The following is a 10364-nucleotide window of genomic DNA, read 5'->3' as shown; positions in this document are numbered from 1 at the left end:
ATGGCACCGTTAATATTTATGAAAGCAAGCAACGAGACCCTTGGCTTCCGTTGAAACTCACCGCAAATTGCCACCTTATGCCCTCGAAGAGCGTAACCACGCTTCCGCAGCATTCCCCTGTTGTCAAAAGATACTTCGTCCAGAAAGACAATATTTTGATGTGTCCAATTAATGTGGCTAAGCTCTTCAGCGAAACGAAAGATGTCACGCTCTTTTATATGAATCGCGCGGCGCTCCAATACTTTCCAAGTGAGACCAAAATCGTGTATTATTCTCCATACAGATGTCTTTGATATGCTAAGCTGAAACTGCTTCCGAAATGAATCTTGAGCCTCGTCAAGATATGACAGTGGTCTCTCCTCGAAAAATCAACGAAGCCAAAGGCGTTCATCGTCTGAAAATTTCCTGTCAGGCTTTGTTGTGATACGCTGGTAGGTTCCCGTCTCGTCGTACACACGAACCCAGTTACCAATAGTTTGTGGAGTTTTGTTGTAAATGCATGCCAGCTCTTTCCTCGAGTAGCCGAGGTAGTAGTAGCCGTACAGACAGTGCAAGACCGTGTTCTGATGGGCGTGCTGCTTAGTAGCTTCATCTTCCATCTTATTAAGTGACGCGAGGTATACAGCGACAAGCGATCCCTCGGCGACTCAGGGCCGCACGGCACGATGTCCACAGCGACTCAGTGCTACAGCAACACAAGCCCACGGCGGCAAGAGATCCACGGTGACACAGGGCCACGACGCCACAGGGCTACAGCAAAACGAGGTCACGTTGGGAAGAAAATCCACGGATGCACGACACGAGACCACGGCGACGAGAGATCACGGCGACACAGAGCCACAGCAACACGAGACCACGGCGACGAGAGATCACGGCGACACAGAGCCACAGCACCACGGCGACGCAGGGCCACACGACACGAGATCCACGGCAGCGAGAGATCCACCTTAGTACGAGGCCACAGCGACTAGAGATCAACGGCGGCACGATACCAGGCGACACGAGACGACAGCGACGAGAGATATGCAAACGAGAGAACCCACTAATTTTTTTGACCGATGACCGATCTCGGCCGATTGAACTGGCGACTCGTCGAACCAGTCCAGTTCGCAAAATATAACAGGAATTTACAATAATAGTGCAGACATGAAGCACCCCACATGACTCTATTCGGTAGGGGGCTTTTATTCGGGCATGAAGCACCCCACAGGACTCTATTCGGTAGGGGGCTTTTATTCGGGCGCATCAGTTAGTTATCGTGCTTCGTCTTAAATAATTGGTGCTTTCTTAAATCCGGTCAATGAAAATCTGTAGTAAGTTAAGGTTTAACATCCTGTTTTACAAAGTAGAACACCCTCCAATTTGGAGTCCTAAAACTACGCTCGAAAAAAGGTAGTAAGGTAGTACTACCCCCCTGTCACTGACAGTGTCAATTGTAGCTACTGGCCAAGTCTATTTCCGTCGCAGTTATTCACCTCTCACTCGAGAAGCAAAACCTTGCTTGACCTCGTTGCCGCCAACCTTCGTCGACAAAAAAGGAGAAGTATGCAGTCCCCACCGACTTCTCCATCCAAGAGTAGTGCGTCTCCTTCCAAGACAGAACTTCTTTACAAGGTGATTATCATCGGTACACAGGCCGTAGGAAAAACCAATTTGCTATTGTTTGCGGCACGCGGCGATCAGTTCGACGAGCGCAGCGCTCCAACACTCCAGCCTGAGTTTGTTACAGGTACTGATCGCAGTGTTTTATGCATGTCCAAAGTGATATTGTCTAACGACCAGATGCTGTCGAAAAAGTGAAAGTGCAGCGCCCGGACTGGAAGTTCGGAGAGCCAAACCAATTCATCCGTGCTCAGGTGTGGGATACTGCGGGCCAGGAGCGATTCCAAGCCATCTCGAGCTCGCACTATCGGCGAGCGAATGGTATAATGATTTGATTTTTAAATGATGATAAGCTTATAATCTCACTTTTTCTGCAGGCGCACTGATCGTGTACGACGTGAGCGACAAGAACACTTTCAACGATATTTTCCCGGGAGGCAAATCTGGCTGTCAATGGCTCAACGCGCTCAAGGAAAACTCGGATCCAGCACTACTTGCAGCCGTCATGCTCGTGGAAAATAAAGTCGATAAGCTCAACGAAACGACGCGTGACAAGACCAAGTTCGTGAAAGACCAAGAAGTCAAAAAGACTTTGGGCGAAACAGTATTTAAGAACCCCAAGTCGGGGCTGGGGTGGCTACACGACGCCAAGCCCGAAGAAACAATTCCCTTTCGGATCGCTAACAGCCTCATGTTCGCGCGTACATCAGCTCGCAACAACACTGCTGAGCTTTTTGAGCAGTCGGAGAAGGCAGTCCCAGGCCAAGCTTTAACGATCCAGGGCTTGTCGCTGGAGAGTCTACCCCTGTACGAGTTCTTGAAGCAGCAGCAGCCTCCAAAGCTCGAGTACGAACCTACTCTGGGGGTGAAGACGATTTCCCAAGCGTTGGAGGTGCTAGTGCTTCGTATCTACACTCGCTCCAAGAACATGGACGCAGGTGCTTCCAAGCCCAGTGGCAAAGCCTTTTGCCTGCACGACAATGCAAAGCCCAATTCACAAAGCAATGCCTGCTGCTGAGGGTGTAGAAGTGCGAGGGCTATTCCAGTAAGCTAAGAACAATGACAATTACATGAATGTTCACCTCTCAATAGATGAACTACATGTACCACTGAGAGTAAAGGAGCGAGCTTTTCCGAGCAACTTTAGACCAGCGAAACTCGCTTCGCTGCGAATGTCAGGCCCTGCAGGTATCCGGCGCCGCGACCATCAAGAGACTGTACGCGGTGTTTCGTCAACGTAGGAGATTTTCGAATTGCTGTTTGACAACCTTAAAGGGGTAGAATGTGACTTGTTTTCATTATTCGTAGCGCGACAAAAAAGCTCGCAGTGCGCAAGTTTTAGAATGGTGCCTGTGGTGCTTATCCGCAAGTACGCAAGGTCTGGCCTGGCACCAAAGAAAGTGAGACCGACCGAGCCCACAAGTTCATTCGACCCAACCTATCGAAGTGAAACATGCAGACCACCACGCTTAGCGTCCGCTCCAGCAAAACCGGTGCCGGACTGATGCCTTCAACGCGCACTAATTCATCGATGACGTCGTTGGCCCGCCCGCCGCTCGAGTACCTCCGTAAGATCCTGCTGTACTCGCTGCTGTGCCTGATAGCGAAGACTCCGCTGCGAACCCGTGTTTCAGATTCGCAATTCAGTATTGCCAGCTGAGGACGCACAACGCGCTAACGCTATTCGCCAAGTGGAGTCTACCATCGGAAGCGCGGTTCTTCTCGTTCATCTAACTTGTAAGCCGCCACTAGGACAAAAGTGCCCGCTTCAAGAGCACTGCAAAGACGAAGATCAGCCTCTTTACTATTAAGCTAATCTATTTATGCCAATCAGTGTCGTAGTTGCCAATGGCTGTGATGGCAACTTGCCATCACAGTAAAAACAATACCAGCGCCCATGATACTTTCACTGCTCCTTGATACTCGGTCGCTGGGATTTGATGCTTTTGGGCGGCAGCGGCACCGCAGTACAAGCTGCAGCAGAGGAATTCGGCATGTGACGTGTGACACAATACTTGCATGAGCAGTCGTAGTAAACCAAGCTCTTCAAACGCGCCAAGCTTATAGTGCTTCGTTAATGGCCACAATCGCACGTCCTTGATATCGTCACCGCCGAGAATATCCGGCATGACAACTATTAGACCAGCAGGCTTCAACGACTGCAGCGCGCAGCAACGCTCCTGGTTTCCAGGCTGGAAGGCAGGCATTCGCATGTGGGCCATTTTGCCTCCCAGCCCAGCCGCTGTGCAATCAGACTGTCCCATGCCAAGCTTTGCACGTAAAATCGAAGCGGAACGCAATTGTCGATATCCCTTTATATCTGGTCGAAACATTAACGTTTTATACCGAAAGCCATCTGCTATAATTAATTTATTGGCCATCACATGTCCGACGGCGAGGAGACTAAAATGAGAGCTGTCTCGACGATCGACGATGGCTCTCCCACTGCCATGTCAGCTCTGCTCGACGAGCTCCATTCCCACTTCTGCTTACACGTCACTCAACCGCAGCCATGGGCGAAGAAGCGCTGTCCAACAACGAGAACCCACAGCGCACGCCGCTACCAGCGTTGAGCATCACAGTGGACCCGTCTGTGGACATGGAGGAGGTGCAGGGTCCAGCGACGCACGACCATCTTGTGGCGCTCGAGAAGGAGGAAGAGCTACACGAGGAGAAGAGCAATGCGCATTCCGCCATGAAGAAGCTGCAACTGGCTTGCCTCTGTTCCTTCATCTTCATGTGCGTGCAGTTCGCAGGCGGCTACTACGCCGACAGTCTGGCCATCATGACAGACGCGGCGCATTTGCTCTCGGATGTCGCGGGCTTCCTCGTGTCCCTCTTTGCGATGTACTTGGGCCAGTTCCCAGCGTCTGCTACTATGCCGTATGGCTACCATCGAGCGGAAGTGATCGGCGCACTACTGAGTGTGCTGTTGATCTGGGCACTAGCCATCGGTCTCATGTTCACAGCCGTAAGAAGGCTAATCGACCAAGGACGACCTGACGCCGAGCAGACAGTAGACGGCAAGGCCATGTTTGTCGTAGCAGTCTTTGGACTGGGCATTAACCTAGTATTGATGAAGATTCTGGGCCATGGACATCACCACGGACATGGTCACAGTCACGGACATGGACACAGTCACGGGCACGGTCACAGTCACGGCGGCCACTGCGAGAAGGAGAAAGGCACAGTCGAGCAGAGCCCCAGTATGCAAGATGTTGTGAGGACCCCCATGTCAGCAATGGCGTTAATGGACGGCGTGGAAGAACCAACAACGCGTGTTTCGGAAGGTTTGGCGCCAAAGTCGTCAGTGTTCGAGAACATCAACGTTCGCGCTGCGTACATCCACGCTCTTGGTGACTTCGTACAGAGTCTCGGCGTGTGTCTTGCCGGCGCACTGATCTGGTACAACCCGTCGTGGCAAATGGCGGACCCGATAACGACGCTATTGTTCTCGTTCTTAGTGCTCGGCACGACCATCGGAGTGCTCACGCGTAGTGTGTACATTTTAATGGAGGGGGCTCCACCTGCGCTTGACTTGCGTGTAGTGGAGAAGCGGATTCGAGCGCTTGCAAGTGTGTACGACGTCCACGATCTGCACATTTGGATGCTCACTGAGGGTCATTACGCTGCCAGTGTGCATATCTTACCGAATGGGGAGCCTCGTGCAGCTCTCCGTGCAACACAACGTTTGCTGGCGTCGCTGGGCGTACGTCGACAGACCGTGCAAGTGGAAGACCCCACTGATCGCGACTGGAGCGAGGATCTTTACTGCAACTGGACGTCGTATTCCAATGTGGCGATCGGGGTCGAGAGCAAGATGTCGGTTCCGCGTGCAGGAACTAAGAAGGCTGCTTTTGACCCTCTACCTGGTGCAACCGACTTAGAAAATGTTTAGTTTGCAACGAAGTTATTTAAAATGCAAGATATTCTGAACCTTGTTTGTTTCTAAACCGAGATTTCCAAATCTGTGTTTACAGCTTCACAGATGTGGCGGTCTGAGGCTCCTCCACCGTCTTTTTGGGCTCCGTTTCAGAGCTAGACGCCTTCAGTGGAGTCTCTTCCTTCGGTTCCTTAACTGCAGTCGCGTCTGTAGGCGCAGCAGCCTTAACTTGCGTCGACGACTCCGCTGTAGACTCGACCTTTGGTTCAGATTTAGGTTCTGTACGTTTAGGCTCCATCTTGGACTTTAAGAACTCCATCAGACGGAAACCAGGCGTAGCGTGGTGGTCCTTGGAGATCTCACGCACGATATCTTTGATAGACAGGATACCAGCAAGCTCCTTCTCGCGGTCTTGGCGCAAGACACCAATCACAGGGAAGTGACGGCAGTTTGATGTGGCTGCCAAGTCCCAGCACTTCTCCAGCGGGTCCTCGATCTGCAGCACAGAGTCCACAGTCGACATGACGTCCGTCACGAGTAGTTTGGTCGGGTCTTTCACCTCGAACAGAACCTTGCGGATGTAGTCACGCTCTGTGAAGATACCGAGCACACGCTGCTCCTTGTCCACGACCAAGACGGCGCCAAAGTCGCGCTTAGCCATCTCCTCCACCGCTTCGGCCACAGTGATATTGTCATCTGGACGAGTGTTCAGGATCAGCTTCACGCGCTTGTGCTTCTTCTTCAACAGCGTCGCCGCCGTAACAACCGGAGCCGACAGCGTCGCAGCGTCTGCAGCTGCAGCTTCCGGCGTCTCAGCCTCGGTCGCTTGAGTCTCCTTGGGTTGGTCTGCCTCGGGCTTCGTCTTCTCCTTTGTCTCCACAGACGCGTCCGGCGCTGCCTCCTGTGCCGGCGCATTCCTCGAGGCTTCAAACTCGGCGAACGCACGCACAATATCCGTGATAGACAGCACGCAGCGCATGTCCTCCTCCTGCACCGAGCCTCGCTTCACAGCGCTCGTCATGTCGCCGCTGACTACAGCCAAGTGTCGGATATTCTCCTTCGTCATCGTCGCCAATGCACTACAGATACAATATTCCATCAGCTACCACACCATTTACACTAATACTCTTGCCACGTACTCGATGACTGTAGTGCTGGGATGGATACACATGATGTGCGAGGACATGACATTGTGTACAAACTTCTCCTCGGTCATCACTGTGCGTGGCGAGATCTTCTTGAGGATATCTCTCTCAGTCACGATGCCGACAATCCCTTCTTGAGCCTTCGTCACAATGAGCGAGCCGATGTTGCGCTCCACCATCGTCAGCACTGCGTCGTGCACCGTTTCCTACAGCCCAGACATCGTATCAGTCCTCACAATGCTATAATTTGTATAAAGAGCATTCGTTCTCACCGTGCCGGCGATGCTTTCCCACTCCTCAAAGTCGAACAGCGCCTTGTTCGTGGCTAGTTCCTGTTCGCGTGCGTTCAGCACATCCGCGATGGTCCAAACCTTGGCATCCTCAGCTCCAATGGTGCCTAGGTCGATCTTCACATTGTCCACGGGATCAGGTTCAGTCGCGTCTTCTGCTGCAGCGGCAGCAGAGTCTGAATCCTTCTTGACCTCAGCTACTGGAGTCGATGTCGACGAGTTCCAGCGAGCGCAGGAGGCTGCAAGCAGCTGGTGACGCGCGGTGACGTTGCGCGAGGGAGCGCTCGAGACGGCCAGAGTCCTGGAGGTCGTGCGCACCAACGTGCTGCGAGCTCGGAGCACACGAGAGATCATGGTTCAGCTTGGCTCTTTAGCTCGAACTTGGAGCTTTGCGGTTATGAGGATCAGTAATTCAATTATAATACCGGTATACTGGTCAGATGATGGGTGAAACGATCTAGTTTCTGATTGGATAAGATGGGACAAGTACGTCAGTACCGACTTAGCTACCGGTTATGAAGTTTCAGTCAAGACGGTATTGAAGCGAATGCCTTCGGGTCGATGACTCCAGTGCGCGTCTCCGGCCAAGAAGTCGCTACGGACGATCTTGCTGCGCTCCTTGACTCGACCCAGACGCTCCCATTTCACATAGACACCTTCGACGGGTCCGTCGTAGAACTGAGAGCGTCGTTGCTGCGCCATAGCGATCAGCTCGTCTCTCGCAGGCAGTACGTGACCTTCCCAAAGTTTAGGCACCAGTTCGATAGCATCATCGCCTTGGCAAGCTGCAGCGCTGATCGACAACAGCTCCTGAAGCGATGACCGATCCCAGAACTGTCCTGTCTCGCGGTCGTATAGATCGAAGGCGTAAAAGAGACTTGCCAACTTGGAGTACGGGATCGAGTGGGTCGCTGCCAGCCACTCGCCGTACAGGATGAACCGCCCCGGGAACAACGCGTCACGATACAAGATCTCGTGTAGCACCGCGCGATGAGACTTTAAGAAGCTGTCGACATCTCAGAACTGTCGATGGCTCTCAGAGTTGATGACATGCGAGCGGTTCTGCACAATTAGAGCTCCTTCCGGAGACAGCGAGATGCCCATGTTCGCGCCGTCCACTTTCTCAGTGATGACGACGGTTGTGTCGCTATCTACAACGAGTGCTATGTTGGAGAAGTCGCTGACCAAATCGTCGCTTGTTGCAGCTCCTAAGTCAAGAAGATGTGGCGTTCGCGGGAACTTGAGCAGTGGCAGTGGGGGAGACAAGAGATCTACCAACTCCAGAGCAGCCTCAACAGATGTGATATGGACGAGCGTCTGGAAACCTTCGTCTAGCTCTGGAAACTCGAACGTACTGGAGTGCTGGCGAATCGCAAAGCCTACACGACGTCCGGGAGGGAGCGTCGGATGATCAACACGCTGCATCGCTCGCGCTTCGCAGAGTTTTGACGGCATGTCAAACACAACTACAGTGGCGTGTTGACTCCAGGTAGCAGCCAGACTGAGAAACTTCTTGCGATCGGCAGCAATGCCGTTGCATCTGTCCAGGATAGCTCGTCGGATACCCCCTTGCCCGATACTCCGTTCGCAGCCCTTTCGACCAATTTCGTCGCTGGTTATCTCAGTCCAAGGCTGATAGAGAGCGTTGCATGAACGGACGACAAAGGGCGCTGCACGTGAAGCTGTGGTGCGCTTAGCCAGTGCTCGACTTAATGAGCTCTTACCCGAGCCTGGAATCCCAGAAAGTACTAACAGATCAGTCCTCTCGATTGGCTTGCCAGTGAGCTCGGCTCGGCTCGGCATTGGCTGTGTTGACTCCGGTGGGAACACACCTTGTCGCTTCCAGAGAAGAGAACAGTAATTACTCACAGCCTCTTCCTGCTCTTTACTTTCTATACTTCCAGGCCTCATCTCTCGCAGCAGGTCAACAGCTTCCGCCGCTGTCATTACAGGCTGCAACCATCCTTCGTTTAATGCCTTACCGTCGTCCAGCTCCACTGGTGGCGGCTTGAAGCCAAATGCTACGAGATAACAAGCCACCATGGTACCAGCACGTCCTTTGCCTCCACCACAGTGCACAAGTACAGGCACCCCAGAACTGCAACATAATCTCATGAACAAATCAGTTTGTGGCATGCTAGGGGCTTTGTAATTGGCCACGGGAAGAAATGTGTTCTTAACATTCGGAAGCCCGTCAAACCACGCTGCAGGTAGTGGCTCCTCCTCCGTCAATGTAACAACATGTCGGATATGCAACGAATAGCAAAGACAGCGAATATCGTCTCGATTTCGAGGTGTAGACATCGCTGCCAGTTGGAAGGGTACAATCCACCGGAAGAATCGTGGAAGCGTATACTGCTCCATGTGATTTCCTACCGGAGTGGACGGCGTCGTAAGCCGCTCTCGAGAAGGATACGAAAGCGTCACTGACGTGTTATGAGTACTGTCTCGTATTGCGATCCATGTTGAAATATCCCACGGTCGACATAGGAAGCCCCGCAAGGCCGAAGGTACTTGCTCTGTTTCTCCAGTGACAAATACTGGACCCCATTCCGTCCATCTCGCACATTTTTAGAGTTGAGTACAGCAATGTCTCCACAATGCCGAGTCGCGTCCTTCATCTGCGTTTTTAAGGGGTCTTCTAGTCATACGCTCGAGTAAGTATCCAAAGCTGAGCATGGCCAGCTTTGGTCGCTCTAACAGCAAGGCTGCATCGGCCAGGCGTACCCAACCACGCATCGTTTCTTCACCAAATTTTGTACACAATAACGTAGCAATCTCCATTGCACGTTCAAGTTTGTGCTCCAGCGTGACCTGTCGACTTAGTACTTCCAGCGTTGACTTATCCAGTGATTCTAGACACGAATTGTCCAGTAGTGCGTCGCACGTCTTGTCAATATCGTGGCGATTGGAAGTCGATACAGACACGTGAAAATCCTTCAGTGGAAGCCCGTACTTCGTCCTAAACGCTTGTGCTTTTGGCCACACGAATACGACGAAGTACACTCCAGTCGGTACTAAGGCTCTCGTCGCTCCGTTGCCACCGCCCAATCCAATCGTGAAGCAGCGCGTCGATAGCGATTCAATTGCTTCTTGCACTGCAGTGGTGCTCAATCCACGCAGTTCGTCTTTTGTTACGAGAGTCATGTGCCATTCGTCTTCAGGAAGCATGGGAAAGCGAGGTTCCATCCCCAGCATCAATTGGATCTGCTTCTTCACAGAGGAGCCGGTAGCGAATCGAAGCGCCAAACACCCGCGATATCGGATAACTCGGTCTTGGCTGCACATAATAGACGGCGTCGGTGGTGCTTGGTGTCGAATCGAGCAAATGGTTGTGACGAGCGGGAGACCATGACAAGAGGACCATCACTCATTATATATGACGTTAAGTTCGTGCGCACTTAACCTTACCACCAGAATGCGATCAATAATATTCTACAGCCC

General features: G+C 52.4%; 5 protein-coding genes across 5 annotated transcripts; 2 read left to right on the top strand and 3 right to left on the bottom strand.

Moving 5' to 3' along the window:
* Positions 1-1545: 1545 nt before the first annotated feature.
* Positions 1546-2620, top strand: PITG_08922 (Rab11 family GTPase, putative; the record flags this gene model as incomplete). Its single annotated transcript, XM_002902921.1, has 4 exons — positions 1546-1729; positions 1798-1923; positions 1980-2150; positions 2208-2620. The coding sequence occupies 4 exons, from the start codon at positions 1546-1548 to the stop codon at positions 2618-2620; spliced, it is 894 nt and encodes a 297-aa protein (XP_002902967.1).
* A 680-nt stretch (positions 2621-3300) lies between these two features.
* On the bottom strand, positions 3301-3824 carry PITG_08921 (uncharacterized protein; the record flags this gene model as incomplete). The annotated part of the gene is made up of 2 exons (XM_002902920.1): positions 3301-3414; positions 3492-3824. The coding sequence occupies 2 exons, from the start codon at positions 3822-3824 to the stop codon at positions 3301-3303; spliced, it is 447 nt and encodes a 148-aa protein (XP_002902966.1).
* Positions 3825-4114: 290 nt separating this feature from the next.
* PITG_08920 (Cation Diffusion Facilitator (CDF) Family) lies at positions 4115-5500 on the top strand (the record flags this gene model as incomplete). The annotated part of the gene is made up of 2 exons (XM_002902919.1): positions 4115-4240; positions 4307-5500. 2 exons carry the CDS (start codon positions 4115-4117, stop codon positions 5498-5500), a joined length of 1320 nt encoding a protein of 439 aa, XP_002902965.1.
* Positions 5501-5772: 272 nt separating this feature from the next.
* Positions 5773-7292, bottom strand: PITG_08919 (uncharacterized protein; the record flags this gene model as incomplete). The annotated part of the gene is made up of 4 exons (XM_002902918.1): positions 5773-5789; positions 5849-6564; positions 6625-6836; positions 6903-7292. 4 exons carry the CDS (start codon positions 7272-7274, stop codon positions 5773-5775), a joined length of 1317 nt encoding a protein of 438 aa, XP_002902964.1.
* A 397-nt stretch (positions 7293-7689) lies between these two features.
* On the bottom strand, positions 7690-10091 carry PITG_08918 (uncharacterized protein; the record flags this gene model as incomplete). Its single annotated transcript, XM_002902917.1, has 4 exons — positions 7690-8650; positions 8903-9018; positions 9435-9541; positions 9648-10091. 4 exons carry the CDS (start codon positions 10089-10091, stop codon positions 7938-7940), a joined length of 1380 nt encoding a protein of 459 aa, XP_002902963.1.
* Between the last annotated feature and the right edge of the window lie 273 nt (positions 10092-10364).

This window comes from Phytophthora infestans, genomic scaffold (genome assembly GCF_000142945.1).
Source record: "Phytophthora infestans T30-4 supercont1.16 genomic scaffold, whole genome shotgun sequence".
Taxonomy (NCBI): Eukaryota; Oomycota; class Peronosporomycetes; order Peronosporales; family Peronosporaceae; genus Phytophthora; species Phytophthora infestans.
Note: the sequence above shows the minus strand (reverse complement) of the source record. Positions and strands in the feature narration are given on the sequence as shown.